Raw genomic sequence first — 27,433 nt, forward strand, 5'->3', positions numbered from 1 at the left:
GATGAATAAACAGCAAAAATATACTTGAAATAATCAAAATTTTGTAAAAATACATTCAAAAAGTACAGAGATCTGCATAGTTCTGCGACTAACGTTTATTAATCTCAAAATATAGTAAGAAGATACAGAATCATATTAGTTGTTTAGCTGCCTTTAACTGCATTTGCATTGCTGGCAGTGGTTTGAATACAAAAGTGTGAAATGACGAGTATTAGATGATTCTGGCGGTTGTTGAATATGTATTGGCTATTCTATACAATCAATACGTTCTGAATAGTGTACTTCAAAAATAGGTTGTATTCGTAATCACCAATTTCAAAAGTCCCTTATAGTATAACTTTTCAAAAAATATGCGTTTAAAATAAAATGTTCGAAGTTCTTTCCGCAATTTGGATCCGCCATATAAAATAATGTTAGATTTGTAACCAGCGACCTTAAATTACTAAATTTGGAAAACAACATTGCGTTTTGATTGCTATTTTTAATTTCTTTCTGCCATATTGGATCCGCCATTTTGTTAAAGAAATAATGTCAGATTCTTAATCAGTGATGCCCAAACCCCTGAAGTGTATGAACAATATACGCTTTTAAAGGTTCATGACCACGTTGTCGACATTTGGAACCACATTGCCACGGTACAGAAAAATGTTCTCAGATTTTTTCAAAAATTTTCGTTGGCATTTTGCAATGGCAGACCTGTACAAAGCAAAATTTAACTATTATTTGGATTTCAGGACATCCGCTAGGAGAATCTGAGAGTTGGAGTTTCGATTTTCTCTTTGAATGCAGGGATTATAAAGATTCAACGCTGATTGTTAATTTTTTTTACATTATGATGCTTCTGTTATCTATCCATCCTTATATTTCTTCTCTCAAATAAATTTCCATTGAATGTCACGTAATTTTCTTATTCAGCGTAGGATATTGAAAAGCGCCATAGCTTACTTAATGAACTGGTAGACTTAGTTATCGTAATAGTAGTCTTAATATACGAAATTGGTAACAATGGTTGAACCGACCCTCATGCGATAGTTTCAGTTATTTTATAGGTTCTTTTCCTCCATACATTCTTACTATCTTCCCCATTCTCCTTTTTCCTTTTATTTCCCAACATCCAATTTGACTCACATTTAGTAACTGTTATTCAATTCATAAATCAAGCTGACACAAATTTGTATTTTGGACGCATGTTCTTTCCTTTTATTGTTTGTAAACTTCAGTTGGTCAAGCTGTGTCTCTTGGGTTTCCCATCTATTTACCAAGTTTTGATCTATATTAATGTATCATCAAAGTCACTTATTTAAATGTGATACTTATTTTCAGAAGACGACTCGGTTTCTATCGAGCCAGTAAACATGTTCGATTACAAACACAAACCGGTTAATTGCGTCCCGCATATACATAGACCGAAATGGCTTGCAGAAGCTATAAAATTCATCAGGGAATTCGATCCCTTAGCACAGCGTTATGATTATGAACGAATTATTCCACCATCAGAGGCAAGGTACGTACTACTTATTAAATTTGTAGAAATTTGTTTAATAATAGAAATAAATTCTGTTTATTTTTATTTTTTGCATGATATTACGCTTTGTTGGTCTGTAGATCATCACATCATTCAAAATAAATCAATGTACAGATGAGCTATATAAAACCATATAGACGAGCAATTAAACTCCAGATAAAATTCATCTCCTTCCAATCCTACAATCTTACCTTGTATGATCAATTAGTTTATTTCTGTACCTGCGTCTGTAGCTTCCGGTGCTTTCTTAAATCTTCTTATGTATGTTAATAGAGTTGTGTAATTCTTGTAGACATTCTATTTTACAGCATTTCTCACTCGACCAATTTTTCTTCACCTCCCCCCAAAAAAATCTGGAACCGCCACTGTCTGGCATATCTTGTCTACAGTTTTAATCTTCCCTTCTCCATTACCTTAATAAAATACCAAAATTAAAATAAATAGTATCTTTTAAGTCTGAATGGATATTTATATCCTGATTTTTTTCTGTTATCAGCTGCAGTTGGCAGAAGTTATTGATTTATTCTTTTTTCAACGCTAAGTTTTGTTTTCTCAGTGTGTAGAGATCGATGGTGTGTCTATTTTCGCTAAGCTTAGTTTGTTATAGATTTAACCGTTTGGCAACAACTTTGTTGTGATTAGAGACTACATGAGTATCCTATTTTATCAGTATTTTAGAATATATTCCATGTTAATTTGGTCTTTACCAGAAACTTTTCCAGTTTTCATCTCCTGTATTACCTCCCCCAGTTCCTCGTTCATTTCCTCTTCATCTTTTTAAATTCCCATTTATCTAAAAAAATGGATTTACAATGGAATAATGTAAGTACAGTTTGGTACTGAACGGGAATATTTATTTGTAGAAGTATTTATGTAAAAATTGAGGTTAGATTCGTCTAAACGTCAAACGTGAAGTGAAACGTCGAGACAAATGCATAGAAGGCGGCACTACACTTCGCTATATGTTATTTATTTATTTATTTATTTTTATTTATGTTATTTATGGGACGCAGTGTGGAGGGTTTATTCGTCTATTCGCACGCATAACGCATAAACACGAATAGCAAATACGCATATCCGTCCAGTTGTCTCTTTTGACACACTTCAATGGACAAATATTTGGGCACATATAGCGTAGCCGCATAACAAATAACACATAACAGAGAAATAACAAAGAAAAAGTCTGTATTTAAGGCAGGTATCTCTTTCTAATCGGCGGGGTTTATCAAATATCCGGCATGCCGCGGCAGTGGGAACGTCACGTGGTCCGTGGTCTATAAACCCAACGTCATTGGATAAACTCTGCCGATTAGAAAGAGATGCCTTCCCTAAATACAAACATTTTTCTCTGTCACATTGGTCGCACAGAGATTGTAGCGCGCAGTCTAGGTAAAGTCCTTTTCATGGGCATTTTTCAGTGCGTCACAAATGATAGAAAAAAAGGTAAGTCCGTGATAATCCACATTTATAACATTTATTCTTAACATGACATTTATTTGAGTCGTCGCTGGGCCATCGAGGTGTAAACATCGTTAAAGCGCTCCGAAAAACCGGTGATTAAGAATTCTAATTATCTTATCAACAACAATAAAAAAAAACCCATTAGCAATAAGTGAGAAAAACAAAACAATATGTTCCCTTCGGGGAATCTTATTGGGTTCAGAAATGGACAACCAGTTTATCAACAACAAAACATACAGAGTGATCCAATAAATTTACAAATACCACAAGCAACCAATAACCAACTACAGTGGCAGCCAACAATGATGAAGCAACCAGAAAATGCAATGAACATGAATATGCCAACTATGCAACAACAGTATCATACAACTCCTATACAGACAGTAAATACCAACCAGTTCAGCTCTCAACCAGTTCAGCAGCAAATGCCGACATCAAGTAAAAATAGTGCAAATATCGAAGACAGAGAAACTCACTATATGACATCAACCAGCGAAGATGAAGAAGAAAATCAGACAAACAGTAAAAACGCTTGGCAAGTCATGGGAAGCAATAAAAGAAAGAAAATACATAACAACAAACCAAATCCAAGCGAAATTGAAACAGGTAACCGATTCCAACCGCTGTCGAAAGAAACAGAAGAAAATATTGGAAACGTCGAAACCAACAAAATACCAAAACCTCCACCAATATTTGTACACGGGGTACAGGATTTCAAAGAGATGACAAAGCAATTAGAGGAAATAGCCAAAAAAGAAGAATACCAGACAAAAAGTTTAATAAACAACGTTGTCAAAATAAATTGTGAAACACCAGAAATATACCGAAAATTGGTTAAGGAGTTCAAGGAAAAAAATATATACCATCACACGTACCAACTAAAAGAAGAACGAGCCTACAGAATCGTGATCAGATACTTACATCACTCAACCAATACTGATGACATAAAAAGTGAGCTATCTCAGTTAGGGCACAAAGTGAGAAACATAGTTAATGTAAAACAACAAAAAACCAAAGAACCACTTAATCTCTTCTTTGTAGATTTAGAACCCGCGCAAAACAACAAAGATGTCTATAATATAACAGGCCTACAGAACAGAGTAGTACACATAGAACCTCCACGAACTCAAAAAAACAGTATAATACAGTGCATGAGATGCCAACAATATGGACATTCCAAATCATATTGTAATAAACCATACGTCTGTGTAAAATGCGGAGGCTCACACAATACCACCACGTGCAAAAAGTCAAAGGAGACGCCAGCCATATGTGCGTTATGCAATGGAGGCCACCCAGCCAATTACAAGGGATGTGATCACTATAAGAAACTTACCAAAGGAAGCAATAAAAACAATGGAGAGCATCAAAACCCATCAGCAATCTACACAAATGATATATACACAAGAAACACACAACAACTATCCAATCCACTGCCCCAGGGCATGAGCTATGCTGAAGTAACTAAACGCAACCAAACAGAAGATACAACCACTGTGTTAAACAAGTTTTTGGAAGAATTCAAGAATCTATTCAACCAACTAATCCAACAAAATAGCATGGTCCTCAACATGCTTACCATGCTTATGAACAAAATGAAATAAATGGCTAAGTTTCTTCGAATAGCCCAATGGAATGCCAACGGCCTTCCAAGCCATACAGAAGAAGTGAAAATATTTCTAGACATAAATAAAATTGACATATTTTTAATTAGTGAAACACACTTCACAAACAGAACTTATTTTAACATACCTAAATATAAACTATATCATACTGAGCATCCTGACGGCACAGCCCACGGATGGTACAGCAATACTCATCAAAGAAAATATTAAACATCATGAACTACTGAAGTACAAAGAAGAACACATACAAGCAACGACAGTAAGCATTGAAGCACTTCCATATAATGTCAACGTAACAGCTGTGTACTGCCCTCCTCGCCATAATCTAAAACGAGAACACTATGAAGAATTTTTCCAAACTTTAGGACCAAAATTCATTGCTGGGGGAGATTACAACAGCAAGCATACCTTGTGGGGGTCACGACTTATAACAACAAAAGGCAGAGAACTGGCACATGTTATACAAAATAAGAATTACTCATTTATCTCAACGGGAACACCAACATACTGGCCGACCGATCCCAACAAAAAACCAGATTTATTGGACTTCTTCATAACAAACGGTATCGGTATAACTTATACAGATATAACACCAAGCTATGACCTAACTACTGACCATAGCCCAATAATAGCAACGGTAAGTACAACAGTTATCACTAAAAAACCAAAACTCCACCTGCACAACAATAAAACAAACTGGGCCACTTACCGACAAATAATTCACGATACTATCGAAATAACAACGAGGCTGAAAAAACCGGAAGAAATAGAAGAGGACTATAACAAATTTATAAACATACTACAGTATGCAGCTAAATCAGCTACCCCACAAAGTAGTCCCAACAGAAACATAAGTAATATACCTTTAGAAATAAAAAAACTGGTAGCTGAAAAAAGAAAGGCCAGATCTGCATGGCAACGAACACACACACCAGACAGCAGAACAAGATACAATCGCATCAGCAACAAATTAAAATCAAAGCTGCAAGAAGTCAAAAATGAGTCATTTACGAATTATATCACCAATCTTTCAAGACAAGACAACTCTATATGGAAGCCCATAAAAAGTAAGAGAAAGCCAATAACAGCATTACCTCCAATACGTAAAAATTCAACACCACCAGGACCATGGGCAAAAAGTGATAAAGAAAAGGCTGACCTATTTGCCGAGTATTTAGCAGAAGTTTTTACTCCACTAAATGACGACCAAGTACCAGAAGCGAACCAAATATTAGAAGAACCACTACAGATACAGGACCGAATAAAACTATTTACTCCAAAAGAAATTAGAGACGTAATTGCCACCCTAAACCCAAAGAAGGCACCAGGCGAAGATCTGATAACCGCAAAAATGTTAAAAGAAATACCCAAAAAGGGCATAGTTAAACTACTGCACATATTCAATGCAATACTTAGATGTGACTACTGGCCCAAAGCACTCAAAATTGGACAAATAATTATGATACCAAAGCCTGGCAAAAACCCTCTAGATGTCTCATCATATAGGCCTATCAGCTTATTACCAACAATCTCCAAGTTGCTTGAAAGACTTATCCTAAACAGAATAAATGCAGAAATAAATCCACAAAATTGGATCCCAGATCATCAGTTCGGATTTCGACAAAGCCATTCAACGATTCAACAATGCCATCGCATAGTCAACGCCATTAACCAGTCACTTGAAAATCAGCAGTACTGCACAGCAGCCTTTATAGACATCAGTCAGGCTTTTGACAAAGTCTGGCATCCAGGCTTGTTATGCAAAATAAAAAGAATTCTTCCAGCAAGTTACTACAACCTACTGAGAGCCTACCTACACGAACGGCAGTTTAAAGTAAAAGTTAATGAAGAAGTCTCGGAATACAAGCCTATTCACTCTGGCGTACCACAAGGGAGCATACTAGGACCATTATTGTACATACTATATACATATGACTTGCCTACAAATGATAAAACAACCATCGGGACATTTGCAGACGACACTGCTATTTTTGCCAAGCATGACGATCCTATTGCAGCAACACAAAATCTCCAAGAGCATCTAAACTCACTTGAAATATGGCTGAAGAAGTGGAAGTTTAAGGTAAACGAAACAAAATCATCCCATATAACATTCACTCTCCGGACTGGAACCTGCCCACCAGTAACCATCAATCAAATAAAAATACCACAAAGTAATCAAGTCAAATATCTAGGGCTACACTTTGACAATAAACTCAACTGGAAACACCATATAACAAAGAAAAGAATGCAACTTGACCTAAAAACCAAAGAACTTTACTGGCTCATTGGAAGAAATTCCCATCTTTCAATAGAAAACAAATTGCTAATATATAAAGCAGTGATAAAGCCAATCTGGACTTATGGCATTGAACTGTGGGGCTGTGCTAGCAAATCCAATACTGTGATTATCCAGAGAGCGCAATCCAAGATACTTCGAGCAATAGTTAATGCACCATGGTATGTATCAAACCAAACTCTACACACAGATCTAAAAATTCCATATGTAACCGAAGTCATCCGAGAAAACAACAGAAAACACCACAACAAACTAGAAGACCATCCTAATCCACTACTTCATCCACTACTGCAACCTGTCCACAATAGAAGACTAAGAAGAAGCTGGCCCTCCGACCTAAGAGGTAACTGAGGAAACATCGCTGGATGTTTACCTCTCCACGTCACCACATTTACAATAATTTAATTTAATGTAAGACCAACAAATTGACTTATAGATGTTTGTTTTATATCTGATTGTCAATAAAGGGAGATAATAAAAAAAAAAACATGACATTTTAGTTAAATCTGACATTGTCACATTTTATTTGCAATTTGGCATAAAAATTGTGTTTATTGCATTTATAAAATGGTATTTTCTTTGATTTGTATAGTCTTATAAATTGTACAGATTATATTCGTAGATATATTATATAATTCGTAAATTTTTTTTTCGAATGTAGCGCCATCTATCGACAGCTAGAATAAATGTTATAAATGACTGTAATCACGGACGTGCTTTTTTTTTCTGTCACATACAATTTAATGCGTTAGAAAGAAATCGAAAAACTGTGACGCACTGAAAGATGCCTATGAGAAAAAGAATACACTAAATTCGCTCAGCCGAGATTCATTTTGACAGGTTCAGAGTAGGAAACATACAACACAAAAATTCCTACCTAACACTATTAACCGCTCAAATCAACTTAATCTTTCATTAAAAAAAGAAGTATTATTGGAAATAGTGGGAGTGTATACTAAACTCATAAAATTTTGTGGAATTTGTTTCTTCAAAATATTTTTATTTTTTATAATAAATAATTTTCTCATTTGTTATCAATACATTATAGTAACGTAAATAAATAATTATTGATTGGCGTAAGGTTTGTTATTTATATTTGTTCACTACTAATAAAATTGGCTATGAGCAGGTATGTTGGGTTGTGTAGTAATTTCCAGCCACGTCTAGCAACCTAACTTTCCAAAAAAAATTACTAACATCACTAGACAGTTGTGTCTCAGATTAGCGAAATCGACTACATTATAAATGTGTATGGACAAAATGCATCCAGCACCACCAAGCCGCTTTGATCTTAAAGTCAGCTACTGAGAGCTGCTGGACGTATCCATTGCCTTAACATTAAGTATTGCATTATTGCTGTCTTCCTTGTTGCAACTGGCTCTTTTAATGGAAACTTGTAATTTTTGTTGTAGATATTCTGCTCAAAGAGGTGAAAACCGGTTTAGATACGATGAACGAGACAGGGATGTGGGAAGAAATCGACAAGAGAGATCATTTGACAGAGATGACTATCGTCGAAATAGCAGGAGAAGTGAAGATGACACTAGAGGCAGAAACGGAAGTCGAGACAGGGACAGAAGTAGAGAAGGATACAGAGCTAAGGACCATGATAATAATAGGAAACAGAAAAATAATCGTGGTAAATATATATATTTTCTTCATTTTTAAAGTGATTTGTTGATTTAACTTTTGTATGATTTTCTGTAATAATTCTTTCAATACACGACTAATTATTGTACAGTCGTATGTGTAAAAGGGATAAACCTGGAAAGTGAACATAAGGTGTTTATAACCTCGGACACATTTTATCTGATGGCCTACGGTGCCGAAACTTTTGACATTGACAGCTACAACTTCTAAAACGCTGCAAATAGCTCAGAGGAAAATGGAAAGGTCAATGCTGAGTATATCGCATCGTGACCGAGTTAGAAATCAAGACTTAAGACGAAGAACAGGAGTTTCAGGACAAAAGAAGTAGAAGAAGTCTGACGATCTCAAGAAATTGGATGCAAAGTGCTCACAATAGAGCACAATGGACAAAAATGAGGAAGGCTTATGTCCAGCAGTTGACGCAAACTATTACTTAAACATCAAACGTATTGACACCAAACAGCAACAATTGAAATATAGCACACAACATCCGAAGATATATGAATCCGACGAGGATTGCGACAGGGTTGCGTATTATCACCGCTTTTATTTAATCTGTATTCGGAGTCTATATTCAGATAAGCATTAGACGAGGTCCAAGGTGGAATCAAATTTAACGGAACCGACATAGACAACATCAGGTACGCTGATACCGTCCTAATAGCAAGTAACGCACAAAAACTACAAAATATAATAAATGCGGCAGTTGTCATAGCGAAATGTTCGGTGTAGATCTAAACGTTTCTAAAACTAAAATCCTAGTATTTTCAAAGATACCAATAAACATACATTTGTATGCCAAGGGACAGATGATAGACCAGCTAACTTCCATAAAATATTTGGGAGCAAATATCAACAGCCAGTGTAACCCGAAAAAGAAATCCTATTAAGAACCTAACAAGTGGGGAAAACACTCATAAACATGACAACATTTTTTACAAGATCAAAGCTTGGTCTAGAGCTCAGACTCCAAATGATCAGATGTTACGTTTTCTCTGTCTTTCTGTATGGCCACAGTATATAGAGGTTCCACAGTAAAATCACTCCTCTGTCGGCGCTTTGATCTCAAGAAGTAATACCGGCAGTACGCAATTGGTAATTCACCAGTGGTGGATGCGGGTTTTCCCTGTTAAAATCCGTACGTTTCTATGCGACAAGCAATACGAGAGTGGGGCAAAAGCGACTAAGAACATTGCGCGGTCGCCATGCGCGACTACAGATTTTACTTCCAATTTTTCGGAGAGTGGTTCTACTGTCCCTCTTTATACTGTGTCCCTCTTTATACTGTGGTATGGCTGTGAAAATTGGACAATGGACTATGAAATAAAAAGAGAATATGCGATGTATATACATACGAATGCTGAGAATTACATGGGTACAAACAGTTACCGACGATGAGGTACTGTGGCGCACGAGTAAACAAAAAGAATTACTAAGCATAATTAAAGAGCGGAAAATACAATACTTAGGTCCTTATATTAGAATTGATGCCAGGACTGACAGGGTTCGGACAAATAATCCCCGGACAAAAAATCTCCACAAATTATCCCTGGACAAAAAATCCCCACAATAATTCCTCATAAATAATCCCCGGACAAAAAATCCCCACAAATTCCGGATAAATAATCCCCACAAATTCCGGACAAATAATCCCCACAAATTTTTCTGGACAAAATATCCCCACAACAAATCCCCAAGAAATATTTCTCATATATAATTTTAGCAATTATATTGAAACTAAATACGCGATGGACTACCCCAGCTAATTGAAATAATATTCGAAAATATTACCTTAATCATCCAAGATAGCCATCGCTACACCCTCAGCCTAGCTCAGTCACTCAGGTGTGTGTTCGTCTTATCCTAATCTTAGATATGAACTCTGAAAATTTAGAATGGAAGCAAACAAAACAATAGTTTTAACTAATCATGTTTATTGTTCAATAAAGATATAATAAAAATATGACTTAGTAAATTGCGTTAACAAATATATTCAAATTCTTGCCAAAAACTAACAATTCTGGATTATACTTATGGCTTTTGGTATTCGATGGTAACTTCTTGATGTTGAATGGTACTGTTGTGGACTTCTCTTGACCTGGGCAGATGTTGTGACCCTAGGTCAGTGCAGCTACGGTCTTGGTGGTGTCGTACTTGGATGTTGGGTGCTGCTGTCTAGATGTCATGGTCCCATTGTCATCAGCCTTAGTGTCATCGCCGGCGATAGGCTTTTCTGAAGCTCCCAAAGGGAGGACGGTGATCTTATCCAAAAACTGTAACAGTAAAACACATATCAACAATCAAGAAGTTAATAACCAAATTGTACCTTTGCCAAATAGTATTCAAACAGTAGCAGATGGCAAGGGTAAATTAAATGGAATTAAAATGAGGAGAATACATAGTTAAATAATTTGATTACTAAACGTGCATATATTATGTGAATTAAAAACATATATTTAAAACTAAAATATCAGAACACATGGTCTGACATTGGAGGTTAGTTTAGATATAAAAAAAAACATTAGAAAGACTGTTAGATGGAGAAATGTAATTAATATGATAAGAATAAGAACTCGCCCCAAGAGAACGAAAGTCTGGAAATAGATAAGGCCTTATGGGCTCATCTCTTTAAATAGATTTATTTTCCCTGTCCCTTCCATTTTCATTTTGTGTCAGCGGGTATGTTCCGTATTGAAAAACAGATACTTACAGAGTAAGAATGTATGGGGTACGTTCAGTATGTTCAATTGATGATTTAAACGAAAAGAGATATAGTAAATAGAAGATAATAAAAGAGGGCAATAAAACAAATAGCAGAAAATAATTACTAATGAACTATTAAAGAAAATAAAGTAAAATAATTATTTAAAAATAAAATATCCAAGATGTGACGTTTGTAACGTTACAATATTCAAATACATATTAGCAATTAAAATTAAGCATGAATTGTAATTTCGATTACCAAATTTCGATTTCCATTTGTGAGTTTTTTCAAAAATCATGGAGAATGAGCTATAGCTGTGGGATTCATGTTGTAATTATTCCCTTAAATCTTTGCTCACTCTGCTTTGAATAACTCTGTTCAAAATATTGCCTATTCGTGATAATAACTTCTGGCCCTGAAAACGAAAATCTTGATTGTAATGTAAAAAACCTGTTTCTTTTTATAAATTTAACGTCAAAAATATTTTGTCATCATCATCATCAATGGCGTTATAAATCTTCGACAGTCTTTGCCGCGTTTACTATTGCCTTCATGTTCGTGGGTCCTGTGCCACTATTTCCCATTGTCTCACTCCCATTTTCTCCAGATCTTCTCTGACTGCATCCTTCCACCTTTTTCTAAGCCGTCCTACATACCTTCTCCCATCTGGTCTCTCCCCTGCTATGTATGGTTTGATTTTTGGATAAATTTTTCGCATGACATAATTTGAGGCCAGGTTAAACAACAATGGGGACAACGGATCTCCCTGTTTCAGTCCAGAATTTACGCAGAAAGCGTTTGATATTTTTCCCGTACTATAACTTGTGCAATGGAGTTACTTACACACATATGTGTTACCGCAGTTAGTTTCTTGGGTACGCCCAGCTCGACCATTGCATTCCATAGTGTTGGACGATTAATTGAATCATAAGCCTATTTGAAATTTATAAAGATCTGATGCACGTCTTGATTATACTCACAATACTTTTTAAGCATTTGTCTAATAGTAAATATTTTATCAACAGTCGATCTTCCAGGCCTGAAATCACACTGGTAGTCACCAACTATTTCTTCAGAGTATGGTAGTGTTCCGATGGTGGGTGTAAACGGAATCAATTAAAAATAAGTGTAAATAACGAACAGTAATATTTATTTTATTTTTGGTTAAATAGTGTGCTTATTCATCTCGTAAGAGGGTTGTTTATTGTTTTGGGGCAGCGAGGGTGCGTCTGAACTGCCTGCCTGCCGTGACGATACTGCAGAGACCACAACACGGTCATCATGTTTGCGGTTTTACAATATGGCTAAAAAGGGCAATAAATTACATCTGGCGTTTTAAAAGCTCAGAACCTTTCTGTAGTTTTAAGAAACGTCTTCGAATGCATTTCCAAAGTGCGTTGACATAAGGTCTGATAAGGTAATTAATTTATGGGGAGTTCAGTTTGGTAAACTGAACACACCAAAAACATATGGATAGGGATATATTTCATTTCGTAAAGCTTCTTAGCATCTGGTTTGTATATTAAATGTGAATTTTATATGATCGTTTTGAGAAAAGTTATTAAAAAATAAAATTGGCAAAAATAGTAATTAAAGCGTGTCGCCACAGTAGTAATATTTTTAGTAATACCGAAAAATATTTGGACATCAGTTTCAATTCAATGCAAGCAGCATTTAAAAAACCTGCTTCAAAAGCTTTCAAAAGCTATGTCATAAACCTGTGTTCTGCGTTTTCATAAGAAAGCTAAACATTCGTAATATCGCAAAAATTTTTCTGCACACTGATCCTCAATTACGTGTTCTAAAAACCGGATATCGAATAGTAATGCCCATAAATTTGTTCCCAAAAGCGCCAAAAAAGCTCAAAATAATTGAAAAATGTGTAACTTTCCTCGCAATACGTGGTTCTGGCATTGGAATTGAATTTAGAGTAATGAACTTACACTAATTCATTGCATTCACGGAAAAAAAATTAAGAACTATTCGGCATCAAATATTTCTTGGGGATTTTTTGTCCATGGATAATTTGTGAGGATTTTTTGTCCGGGGATTATTTTGTCCTAGCTTCGAACTGAGGCATACACTCTTATTTTTGTTTTTTTTTTTAATTTTCTTGTTCTTAAAGAATGTGCTATAAGTATTAGGTGTACCTATTATATTAACTTTGTTTATTCAGCTTAATATTTCTGTCTTTAGTCTACCTTGTTGTTCCCTAATGGCAACAGCAATATTTGTACAAGTTTATAGTTTATTATCTTAGTTGGATTACATTAATGGATCTGATTAAAATTTTCACAGATAACCGCAAAAGAACTAGCAAAATATCTTCCAAAGATTTTGACGAATTGTCTGATGCGGATATGGATTTCGAAGAAGTTGAGCAATCTCGACACCATTCCGAACAGAGTAGTCGACGAAGCAGAAGTCCAGAATTAAGTAATCCTCCGAATCCTGCATCAAAGCAATTCGAAATAACGATGATAGAAGACATTATCAATCCTCCAGGTCGTTTTAACAGGCCGCCTCGTATTGTTATTATTTTAAGGGGCCCTCCAGGTAGTGGAAAGACCCATCTCGCTAAGTTAATTAAAGATAAGGAAGTAAGTATTTATTTTAATATATTTTGTTATTCATTTATTTTGTACAGTCAAATTCAGCAAACGTATCAAATGCAATCAAATCATGGACACAGTCGAACGGGGATCTGGTGACATAAAGTTGTCACCGCACATAAACAAATTTGCAAGTGAATGTCCAGCAAAGTCATTCGTGCCCTAGATGTTCTGCCGTGAGCTGCTCGATATTTGTACACTGTTGCCTTGTTTCCTTTCATTTATTTAGTTGTACTCGTTTTAAAAGTTCTTTTCAAAACCCTGCTAAAATTAAAAATTGTAAAGGTAAGGAAATAATAATTGTAATATATATAATCAATACAATCAAAATCAAATCAAAGCTTCGTAACAATATCATATCTTACTTAGATAGTATCATACTAAAAATCAATGGCGGCTGGTCAGAGGAGGCAAGGGAGGCTTAGCCTCCCCATAAATTTTTTACACATGCTATACTGTTTTGTTTACTTTGCTATTTTGCTTCGCGTTAGAGATATCGGAAAAAGTTATTTGAACAAGTTATTCCAAATAATATTCTAACCCCACATACCAAATTTCATCACAAAATTCGCACTTTTAGTTTTTTCATTATTTGTAGTCAGGATCCTAAAATCGCAGAGGAGGCTGCTGGCCGGAAAATCTCACTTGCTAATGCTCCGCGCAGCCCAGCAGCGTTTAAGGATGGTTTAAGGAGACCCGGTCTCCTTAGAGCTGCATCATCGCTTAACGCACACGCTGCCCGGAGATTGGGCAAGGGCGGCTAATCGGCCAGCAGCCTCTGCAGAAATTTGGTATGTGGGATTAGAATAATATTTGGAACAACTTGTTCAAATAACTTTTTCCGATATCTGTAATGCAAAGCAAAATATCTGTTAATTTACCGTGTTTTTGGATTCGCAGTAGGCCGCTTTTAGAATTAAAAAAATTCAGTTGAGTATCTTAAAAAATTTGAACCTTCAACCTGTATGGACTGGAAAACTTCAAATCTGTATTTATTTTGATATGCATATCTACTTACAGAGATAGAATTGTTAACAAATAAACGACACAAATTTTGGTAATACACTTTTACAATTAGACTAACTAATTTTTAAAATGATATGATATTATGAAATTGTGAATTATGATCATATTATAAAATGTAAATAAAAAATGGTCAAAAAAATGGGGCCTTAAATTAGATTTTTTTGGCGGATTTTTTTTGCTAGTACAAATTTGTCTAGATATTTTACAGTTAGGTATAGCCTCCCCTATTGTAAAAATCACGAGCCGCCACTGCTAAAAATACCTAATATTACTGTGATCATCCATTTATTGACAACTTAGTAAAAATTTTAATATCTAGCCAGTGATTATCAAGCGTGAATTCCAGCGTAATGTTCGGGTAAATTCCATCCTTTTCTTCCCGAATACTTTCTCTCTCTGCACATTGCAAGCTCCGCCTTTTCACCAGATCCCTGTTCAACTGTATGTATCAAAAAGTATTTCGCCTTTGTGATGTATCGTTATATCACAAAACTAGGTCTATAGTCACAAATGTCAAATGTCACTTATTTGGTAGGTTAGAAAAATATTTATGCATTTATTTAATCAAATACTGTTTCTAGATTGAAAATGGTGGATCCGCACCTAGAATTTTATCATTGGACGATTATTTCATGGTCGAACATGAAAAGAAAGTAGTTGAAGACGGGAAAACGCAATTTATTAAAGAAATGGTGTATGAATATGAAGCAGAAATGGAAGAGTCATACAGGCAATCGTTTATGAGGTCATTTAAGAAAACTATCACTGATGGATACTTTCCATTTATTGTAGTTGATAACGTCAATGACAAAGTTAAATATTTCGGTGAAATGTGGAGTTTTGCCAAGCAAAACGGTTTTCAGGTAAGTTTTTCAATTTATCGTATTTCCCAGGTATTATCTGTTCAATCACAAACTAATCCCTTAATTTGTAATCTCACGTTAATCTTAACTTTCTAATTTTTTATAGTTGCACCGTGTATAATTGTGAAACATATCGATTAATAGTTTAATTAGCAGTTTATTGAACTTCCTGCAAATTGAATGAGTTGCCAAATAGTGTTGCAATAATGCCCTCGTTTAAATTATATTTAAGCTTTCAAAGTAGGTACAAAGTTTTTGTTACTATGCTAGATACATTAACCTTTGTGCTGAGATGTACATTATTGGTGAACTTAGGGGATTCGGACTCTTTTGATGGCAGTCTATATTGTAAGTTTACCTAACCAATTCAGTAGCTGTCAATAAAACCATTTTTTTACTCCACGACTTCAACATTTATTTATCATCATCGATCGAGAGGTATCGGACACAGGGCATTAGAAACAATTCGAAAATTATATTACATTCGAATTTGTCCATTGGTCCTTCGACAAAACAATATCAAAAGGGCGTTAATAATAATTAGAGCTTCGAAGGATGACTTCGATTGGACCTGAGTACTGTTACTCAGGTCCAATCGTTACCTGATTGGATTACCTGTCAGGTTAGCTGATTGGACTGTTACTCAGTTCCGTACAAGATTGACAATGGAAGTCGAAGTGTGGAGGAAAGTAAAACAAAAAGAAGACCAGAAAATACCGAAATTAGTAGTAGGAACCTTACGAGAGTCTGAGCATCAGAGAACCTGAATAGCAGTGTGTACTTCTTAAGATCACAGAAGAATTATGCTATCTCAGGCTCAATAAAAAGAAATTTCCTTAATCTGGGCACCTTTCAATTATGTGAATATGAGTATGTTGCAATGAGTAAGTGGACTACCTAAGAAGCTATGCAATACCCGACCAAAATATTACTGTAATAAAACCTAATAAAACAAAATACATACCTGGGATTGATCATAAAGTAAACATCAAAACTACATCTACAGATCGTGGCAGACCACCACTTGGTGACCTACTGGGCCACCAAACTCAAAGAATGCCTAGGTCAATTATTAAGAACCATACTTTATCTTACCAAGTAATAGAAGTCACCATAAATCCGGTTCTGAATAGGACACGCTGTACTTAAACAGAAGCATATATTTAACAAGGGGTTGCTCTGATGTGTACCAACTACAACACTCCATTATCAGTGAAACATTATTATCGAGGGCCCAGAACAAGAGAACGAAAGCGTTGCGTGTGCCCTTATTGACAATTTAAAAAATATGCTGACTTCCAATGTAAATGTTTATTAAATTATCTCAAAACAACTAAACTATTCCTATAACCGAGATATTCTAACAACCGTTCATTGGTGGTGGTGAGTAGAAACGTTTCGGGACCTCATATTTCTATTTAGTCCATGTGGTGAGACCGCTCCCGTCTGAAAAAATTTCTGATTCGGTTTCTTTGTGGATTTCTATTCAAAAATGTCCCCTTTAAACAAATCTGAAGGGTGCCGGGTGAAATTTTTGGGCAGAAATTGTTTAAACAATTTTTTAAACAAATACAAAAGATCACGTTTTGTGCTCTCAAATATATATTTTTAGGTTTTTGGGTCATTCTAAACAAAAAAAGTATCTTGTAATTTTTCTCAGAAATTGAGTTTTGGAGTTATAAGCGATTTAAAATCTAAAACATGCGAAAATACGCATTTTCGAGGCTTAAAAACTCATATTTAAATTAGTATTTTTGAGGTTGCCAGATAATTAATTTAAAGGTTAAACATTCAGCTTCAAGATTCTGAAGAGTGATCGCGTCTAACTTTAATTCATACCGTTGTTTTTTAATTAAAAATCTCCTATTTTCCTCCGAAAAATATTTTTTCTAGATCCTTTGGGATATTCTAAATAAAATAAGTTTCTAGACATTTTTCTCAAAAGTTAATAGTTTTAAAGTTATAAGCGATTTAAAATCCGAAAAATGACAAAATAACGCATTTTCGGATTTTAAATCGCTTATAACTTTAAAACTATTAACTTTTGAGAAAAATGTTGAGAAAAAAAAACTATTTTTATTTAGAATGTCCCAAATAATCTATAAAAAATATTTTTCGGAGGAAAATAGGAGATTTTTGAAATAGAGCGCGCCGCACCGGCAAAAAAATTGGATGGACATGCATATTTAACGATAATTAAAAAACGATTTAAATTAAGTTTAGACGCGATCACTCTTCAGAATCTTGAAGCTGAATGTTTAAACTTCAATTTAAGTATCTGGCATCCTTAAAAATACTAATTTAAACATGAGTTTTTAAGCCTGGAAAATGCGTATTTTCGCATATTTCGGATTTTAAATAGCTTACAACTCGAAAACTATCAATTTTTGAGAAAATTTACAAGATATCTTTCTTGTTTAGAATGACCCACGAAACTTAAAAATATATGTTCCGGAGCAAAAAAACGTGATCTTTTGTATTTGTTTAAACAATTTCTGCCCAAAAATTCCACCCGGCACCCTTCAAATTTGTTTAAAGGGACATTTTTGAATAAGAATCCACAAAGAAACCGAATCAGAAATTTTTCCAGACGGGAGCGGTCTCATCACATGGATGAATTCCTTAAAGCGGGATATTCCTATAACCGGTATTCTAATAAGCTGGTTCGACTGTACTAATTTGTAAAGTATTGTGTACTGTCTGTGCATATCTTCTCTGTAATAACTCTTATTAGTATTAGTTAGTGAAGGTATATTTGTGTAAAAAATTTTTTGCAGGTGTAGATATTTGGATTTTTTATAAATTTTACAGTTTCTTTTATATACTTACTCTTTCTACTAAAACTAAGTAGAGTTTCAGTTATCGTATTTTATATACATACTTGTTTGTACATTACAAACTATATTACAGGTATACATATGTCAGTTGGACTTGGATCCAGTCCAATGCTATAAAAGAAACATACACAACAGAAGCGAAGTCGAAATAGAGGATATAATCTCGGGCTGGGAGCCTACCCCCTCCCATCATCCGACAATAGACGCTTCCAGTTTACTACAAAATTCCAATATCGCAGAAGTTGAAATGGAAGTGGAAGATGAGAAGAGTTCGGAACCAACCGAGACCAATGATCCAGAGGTAAGGGTAAGAGGAAACAAAAGAGTAATGATTTCTTTGATTTTGTAGGTATTTCTTGGTAGTAGTGGTATGGTTCTTCTGTTTATAGGGATTGTTGGAGATTAGTTGATCAACCAGTTTGGAAGAATTTTTGAACATGATAATCCACAACTTTCATCTAGGAAATGTGAATATTATAATTGTAGACTAACGAAAAATTAGTATCCACTGAAAAAGAAATATGTATACGCCATCTTTAAAAAATTCAGATTGGCTTTTTGGATATCATTTGGAGATTCTTACACTTACTGTTTTATTGCTTTGTAACGTGAGTGTATACGAGGTGTGGCTATAACATAATGGGATTAGTATAAGCATGTACTTATGTTTTTGTTCTTTTTTTTTTTCTTTTTCTTTCGGTGCTTTATCCTTAAGGACGTGGGCCATTACATTTGAAAATTTCATCTTATTTGCAGCTGCCTTGAATAGTTCTGTGGATGTCACATTCATCCATTGTCGTAGGTTTTTAAGTCAAGAGTTGCGTCTTCTTCCTGGTCCGCTTTTGCTATCGATTTTGCCTTCGATTGTAAGTCGAAGCAGTTCATACTTTTGATTTCTTACGATATGCCAAAATATTGTGTTTTCTGTTGTTTTATTATAAGCATAACCTCTCTCTCCTTGTTCATCCTCCGCAAGACTTCCGCATTTGTCGTATGGCTCATGTAGACTATTCTGAGCATTTTACGGTAGCACCAGAGTTCGAATGCTTGGATTCTTTTTTGTGTTGCTTCTGTCATTGTCCAAGCTTCAACACCATACTATAGAGCAAGGTGGAGAAAACATAGCACTTAAGGATTCGAGTTCTCAATGAAATGTCCAGCTGACTGGCGTAGAACTTTTTGCATTTTGTAAAACACTGTATGTGCCTTTTCCAGGCGTGTTCTTATCTCTAGTGAGTGGTCCCAAGTTTCGTCAAGGTTACTTTCAAATTACGTTATTCTTGTTGCTCCTTCCAGATCTGTTCCGTCAACATTGACATTCACCCTTCTGTTTTGGTGCTTGCTGATGACCATCGTTTTTGTCTTCTTTGTATTCAATTTCATTCCAAATTCTCTACAGACTGTCGTTACTAGTGATGTTGATTATAGTTACTTAAGTATTCGTTACAAATCGTTACTTTTGTATAAAGTAATCATTTACAGTATTCGTTACTTTGATTACTTTTGTATTTGAGGACCGGTAATTATATCTAGAATCGCATTTCTCAGTACATATTTTGTATTAGTATTAGTAATACAGTCGGAAAAATAAAAGAATACCCATGGACGAACATATAAAACACGCTGTATTTTCCTCTCACCGTGTCACAAAGAAAATTGCCCAGCGCAAGGACATGTAATAACAATTATTACATGTACTTGCGTTGGCCAATTTTCTGTGTGACACTGTGACAGGAAAATACAGCGTGTTTTATATGTTCGTTCATGGGTATTCTTTCATTTTTCCTACTGTATACTTTGATTACTATGATTACTTGTATTTGAGTACCGGTAATCATATCGAGAATCACATTTCTCAGTATTTCATATAAGTATAAGATCCGATATAAAACCGACCTTCACCGATCTATTTAATGGATAGAAATTAAATGATATGTAATTGTTCTGTCATTGTTGCTCCACAATATCAGTAATCTCGAGTAATCTGTTTGCATCAATTAAGTGCCAAAAACAAACCCTTGAAACTCTAGATGACGTACCTTAGCAGTGACCCCAAATACCCCGAAATAAGAAAATCTGACCCTTAATATACTGATTTTAACATGTTTATGCATTTTTCGATTCATTTTATACTCTTTAAAATGTAATAATGCATTTCCACCTATTTTTCTATTGTAGACTTTTTTTCCAGACGTCATCGTAATCCTAAATACAATGCAAAAAGTTGCAAGTCTCTATGTACCTACTATATTTAAAAATAGATTTATTCCTGTGTTTTTTGTGTTAAATGCCCTGGTCTAATAATAACAATGCCATACCTACATGTAAAATTAAAGTTGATGATCATAGTCTAGAAATATTATCATTTCTCTATATTTTCCGGTCAATCTAAGCTATTTTTTTCTAGGCCTGATAAGAATAGTGTTTATTTATTATTAAAATCTAATGTGTTGCATTTTTATTTTCAAAAGAACTAACATCTATGAAATTCTGTGAATTATCTACCTCGACAAATCGTATAGACATCTGTTTCTGGGTGCATGCTTTGTTAAATGATATACCTCCCTCTGTTTCAGCTACTTCTCAGCGCGCTGTAATCCTGTAAAACTCTTCATAGCCTTCGCCCTTCATAGATAAAATTTTAGTTAACTGTACTGATAGTCATAGTCATACTTTATTGATCCTTTAAGACATTCAAAATAAATGTATAGGATACGTCAATACAGAATTCATTATAAAAAAAAAACATCAATGTGTATAATACAATATTCACAGTGCAACAAAATTGGCAAAACATAAAATATATAAAATAACATTCTTACAAGTAAAATATGAAGCTACTGCAGTTTGTCCTCCAGATATTCATTTATCGAATAATATGCTTTTTTTATGAGTAAATCTTTAACATTTTTTTTTAATTTAGTGGAGAGTGGTATTTCTTTCACAGCTTTTGGCAAATGGTTGTATAAGGTCAGACCCATATATCTGAAGCTATTTTGAAATTTGGATGTTCTGTGTTTAGGAACTCGTAAAGATTCAGCACTTCTTGTATTGTAATAGTGATTGTCTGCATTTACTGGAAATGTATTTATTTCCTCTTTTACATAGAGTAAACATTTATAGATATATAGGCAGTAGAAAGTTAAAATTTGATGTTTAATAAAAATTGGTTTACAAGATTGTTGATAATCCAAATTAAAAATTTTACGGATAATTTTTTTTTTTTTTGGTAATGAACACTTTGGCACTATCTACTGAGTTCCCCCATAAAATTACATTATAGCACATGTGGCTGTAAGCAAGGCTATAATAAACGTTTATTAATGCCGATATGGGTAGTGTGTTTTTAATTCTAGATATAGCATAAAAAGCTTTATTCAATTTCATGTTCACTGAAATTCACTTGGTCTGACCATTTCAGATTACAATCAATGAACACACCCAAAAACTTTGCAGAGTGAGTGGAAGATAACATATTGTTTCTATCATGGATGGTTAAGTTATAGTCATTGGTAGGTGAGTTGTATGAATGAAAATAAATAATTTCTGTCTTGTCAATGTTTAATATTAGTCTGTTGGTATTACACCAACATCTAAAGCAGTCAACAACAGTCTTCATTGTCATTTTTAATTCCTCGAGTGTACGTGCAGAGATTATTAACGAGGTATCGTCAGCAAACATTGATATTATAAGTGCCCTTATGTGATCTGATAGATCGTTAATAAAAATTAGGAATAATAATGGTCCCAGCACGGATCCCTGTGGTACTCCTTTGTTTGTCGTGTATGGTTCTGAGCTTGATTCTTTAATTTTCACAACACTCTTCCTGTCACTTAAGAAATTTATTACCCATTCTAGAAATATCCCTCTAAAACCAGCGTTATATAATTTATTGTGAATAAATGTTATGTCTAAGTAGTCAAAAGCTCGTGATAGATCAAAAAATAGTCCTGCCACATGGTTTCTACTATCTAATTCATCATAAATACGCTCAAACAAGTTGCATGCGGCCGTGAGTGTCGACTTTTTTGGTCTAAATCCGTGTTGGTTTGGAGTTAATAAATTGAATTCTTCTATGGAATTTAACATTCTGTTGTATACAACCTTCTCTATTACTTTGGAAATTATGCTAAGGACAGATACTGGTCTATAATTTGTAATATCATGAGGGTCATTCTTTTTGAAGATTGGAATAACTTTTGCCATTTTAAATATGGATGGAAATTGGCTGGTTGTAATTGAGAGATTAACTAAAGGGGTTAAAGGATTCGATATATGCTCACTAATCAGTTTTATTATTTTTACAGATATGTTATCAATACCAGTACTAGGCTTATTTTTTAATTAATCGATTGTATTTTTTATTTCAATTGGAGTTACGGGTAAAGAGAAAAATGTTTGGTTACACATTTTTGAGGTAGTACAAGAAGAAGGCAACGATGTGCCAAAATGAGTTTGAAGATTGTATTCTGTAATTGTAGCAAAATATGAGGCAAACGAATTAGCAATATCACAATTGGTAATAATTTTATTATAATGTAGAATAATATCAGACCTGTTCTTTTGCCTACCAGTTTCCCTGTTTACTAAATTCCAAATTGTTTTTGGTATATTGTAAGATTGATTAATTAAGTCATTATGAAAGTTTTTTGTAGTATTTATTAATAGAGAATTATATTCTTTTTTTGCCTGTTTATAGGTATCTTGAGACTCGAGACTCCCTATATTTTTTGCTATCCAGTATAGATTTTTTAGCTTTTCACTAGCATGTCTTACCTCATTTGTTACCCATGTAGCCTTATTCGTTTTGAGTGTTTTATTGGGACCGTGCAAGTTGCGCAAAGCGACACCTATTTCTACGCTCTGCACTTTTATTTGCACTTTTAATTGTATTGACCAATTACGTTAGTCCTGGTTGCTGGATAATTGTCAAGGCCATAGCCCAAAAAAATAATAAGAAAAAATAAGATTCAGGTTATGTGATGAAAACGTAAACAATTGTATGTAGTAAATAAAATTAGTTATTCAAATGCAGTAGTGCAAGCAAAATACAATTAATTAAATTTACCTTCATATAATAATTGCATATCATATCAATATTGTGGAGCAACATATAATTTTTCTCTTTCAATGACAGTAGATATGAAATGTACGTCAATTGGTCAATTTGACAATTTCAATTGACAATATGAATTATTTAAGAAAGTTGCAATATTTCTCCGCTATTCGCGCACGATCGTTTCACGTATCCCTTCCAAGTACTTGCACACCGCGAATACCGTGTTTTTATTGGACAATATAAATTTAGATTGTAATCTAAAATGCCAACAAATGAATTTGTGGCATATTCAGCATTCAATTGGGAATAAACTTCATCAAAAGCTGTAGAAGAAATTCCTGCTTTAAACATCATCATATTTTCATCTGACATATCCCTGTAACTGATGGGTTTTTATCTTTTTTCGATACTTTATTGGCTTGCAAATTTACACTAAGTGAAAATGATTTATGGTCACTGAAGTGTCCCTCGAAAACATTTGACTTATAAAGATGTGGTTCGATATTTGTCAATATGTAGTCCAATTTAGTAGATGATGTTTTACCCACTTTATCTACGAAAACTCTTGTAGGAACCTCAGACGTGACTCTCAGATTATAACTTACTAAAAACTCGTTAAAAGATTGCTTATTATTAGACATGACAAGATAATCGATGTTTAGATCCCCACAGATATAAATATCATGATGTGACTTACTGCATAGCTCCAATATATTATGTAATTTATACAGAAAACTCTGAACTTCTCCTGATGGCGAACGATAAACACTAATAACACAAATTTTCCTATTGGCTATAAACAGAGAAATCGCACAGCACTCACACACCATTTTTTCACTAAAGTTGGAGACATCTAATGTTTTGAATTTAGTAATATCAGCTTTGATGTAGATGATGGATCCTCCATGGATATGGAATTTTCGACAAAAATAAGAGGCGATGTTGTATCCATTCAGGGTCATAAATTTGATGTTTTCTTCAGTGCACCAATGTTCTGATAGACAAATTATATCAGGTGTTTCTTGCAATGTTAAGACTTCAAGTTTGAGTAACTTATTTGTCAAAGATTGAGCATTTAGTTGCAATATTTTTAAACAACTGTCTGGTGATGATAAAAGTAACCCTATATCAGGTGCAATTTTTAGTTTTTTTGATTATTTATATTATTTTTGTTGACAATCGTGGGTCTATTGTTAATGTATTTAATAGTTTTGCTATGGTCACCTGAATCGATCAGATTCTGTAGTTCATTTTGTACTTTTTTATAATACTCACGTTGTTGGTTGGTTTGATCTGCAAAGATCTTGATACCTGCTTCCTTAATCAGTTGTTTATTTTTCAGCACAGACATAACCTTTTCTTTAGATGGTAGTATAACTTTAATTGGTCTAGTTTTCATTGGTGTAAACTTACCAAGTCTAAAAACTTTAATGCTCTTTCTGTCTATATCAAAATTTTCCAATATCTTGTTTACCGTAGTCAAGTCTTCAGCATTTCTGTCCTGTTGGGTCTTCATTTTGGACTCATTTACATTAAAAACTACAATATTAGAAGCTCTCCTCTCTCTATCCATAATTTCACTGATTAAATCTTCCTTAACACTCAATGACATTTCACCACTTCTCATGTAACCTTCAACACATTTTTTTACTTCTTGCAACTCGTTTTGTAAATCACCAATTTTTTGTAGTAATGTAGGAATTAATTTAACTCCGGCTTCACACTCTTCACAGTAGTACTTCAATAATCTGGTTCCCTTAAGATCAATAACTTTTAATTCACTAGCAGTAAGATTCGAACAATCCCTGTGTGTAGTCCTCTGGCAGCTATCACATGTTATATATGGTCTATTATTTATAATTTAACAAACAACACACTCCATAATTATAGTCAAATTAAAAATTAAAGAATTAGGAAAGTAGGCACGCCACTGGTAATTATTCCAAAACAAACAGTGAACACTCATGGAATACCGATCCGACTCTGATATCAACCGATTGTAGATACAATACTCAAAATAGGTACTCACTCTGATACGATTGGTACGAAGTAATCAAAGTAACGATTTACCTCTCTGTATAGTAATCGTTACTTTTTCAAAATCACTAGTTGTTACTCGGTCCATTAGGCGTTGCAGTGCTTCAGCATTATCTGCGAGAATGACCGTATCAATTGCGTATAGCACGTTATTTATACATTGCCCGTTTATAATAATTATACCATCTTAAAATAAAGCTTTCTTAAATATCTTCTCAGAGTAAACGTTGAACAGCAAAGGTGCGAGGGCACATTCCTGTCTTACTCCCTTCTCGATATTGATTTTTCCAGATGTTTCGCTTTTTATTCTGATTTTAGCCTTTTGTTCTTGGTAGAGGTTTGAAAGGTTCTCATTACCTTAAAATATCTGTTTATTTTAACCTATTCTTTATGCAAAGTAATTTCATAAGGGACTGACTATTGCTTCAAATTGCTTATTTTGACCTTCTAATATCTGGTTGTCTAACATCATGGTTGTCATCTGTCATATTAAATATATTCCGGTTTCGTTAAGATAGATGCCAGCTGTAAAATCTCGCATTGTAGTCATACCTCAAAAATTAAATGTACAAACTATATTTAGATCTTTAATATACAAAAAATGAAGCTAGTTGTTTATACTGTAATGCTTTACCAGTTGCAAAGTACTCGATAAGGTAGGTAGAGGACAACTAAAGACGAATACATCATAGAAATACCTGGTTGATCAGCTGATTCTCCTCTTGTCTTCAACACATCACGAAATCATGGAATACTAATGAATCTTTTTCACAGCGCTGACGAAACTATAAAATATTGTTTGACTATTGATTTTTTAACTTTACTAAATATCGAGTATCCTCTAGGACCACGTAAGAAGCAAATGGGACAATTTCGACTGTTCTAATAATAATCTCGGTAAGTTTAATAATGATGCATACTTTCTTCTTATTAGGTGTGGTTTTTAAGAGTTCCAAAGTTTCAAAATTTTTTGAATGTTTAGACTGTTGTTTGTGTGAAATTATGATTATTTCGGGTATTTAGGCTGTCAATGGTAGACCTATGATGAGTACTACTAGGACTATAAAACTAACGCGTTGAAGAAGATTCTTGGTTAGATATGGTTTTACAGCGTCCAGACTATCATGGCATATTGTTTTTGTATTAATTACATATATGGATGTCAGCGAAAATTACAAAACCAATTCTTTATTTGACATTTCGGCCCCATATCGGAAGTTATTATCAAAATACAATTTTTAAAATTAAATATAATCCAAATAACATTGTATTTTGAAAACATGAATGCCGAAACGGCATATAAAGATGGCATTTGTATGGTTTATTCCCATGTATATAATTGATAAAAATCTAATATGCTACAATGAAATTGTTACAAAGCAATATTAAGGGTGTTATGTTGATTAGTGGAGTCTTTTTGTTGGATAAATTATTTTTCGTTATTTTTTATTTTTTATACAATTTACTTAAAACATAATTTAATTTTGTGTCCAAGGAGTGCGTATATTTGAGCTAAAATATATTTACATGTTTATTTTTATTTTATGACGTTGGCAAGCTGTATACAGTAGCAATAAATATATTGGTAATATTTGTGGCGCGGTAATGCGTAACCCAGACACCATTTTGTGACAATTTGCAGGTCTGATCCTGGCAGGATTTCCATATGATATAACTGATATATAAGTCACCCTGGGAGCTAAGGTCGTAGTTCAGGTTCTTTTCAATGTTAAG

The 27,433-nt window shown here is 34.1% G+C and overlaps 1 protein-coding gene across 6 annotated transcripts in view; it reads left to right on the top strand.

Moving 5' to 3' along the window:
- Positions 1 to 27,433, top strand: part of LOC114324973 (YLP motif-containing protein 1) — a 103,240-nt gene that overhangs the window by 58,217 nt on the left and 17,590 nt on the right. For 4 of the 6 annotated variants that reach the window (XM_028272907.2, XM_028272906.2, XM_050656451.1 and 1 more), the window contains exons 6-11: positions 1,324 to 1,504; positions 8,323 to 8,549; positions 13,563 to 13,864; positions 15,484 to 15,765; positions 18,676 to 18,903; positions 26,545 to 26,596. In XM_028272907.2, coding sequence (XP_028128708.2) covers positions 1,324 to 1,504; positions 8,323 to 8,549; positions 13,563 to 13,864; positions 15,484 to 15,765; positions 18,676 to 18,903; positions 26,545 to 26,596 — 1,272 coding nt within the window. Of the gene's footprint in view, positions 1 to 1,323; positions 1,505 to 8,322; positions 8,550 to 13,562; positions 13,865 to 15,483; positions 15,766 to 18,675; positions 18,910 to 26,544; positions 26,597 to 27,433 lie in introns of all 6 variants that reach the window. The other 2 variants (XM_028272909.2, XM_028272910.2) reach the window with 2 other exon arrangements.

This window comes from Diabrotica virgifera, chromosome 1 (genome assembly GCF_917563875.1).
Source record: "Diabrotica virgifera virgifera chromosome 1, PGI_DIABVI_V3a".
Taxonomy (NCBI): Eukaryota; Metazoa; Arthropoda; class Insecta; order Coleoptera; family Chrysomelidae; genus Diabrotica; species Diabrotica virgifera.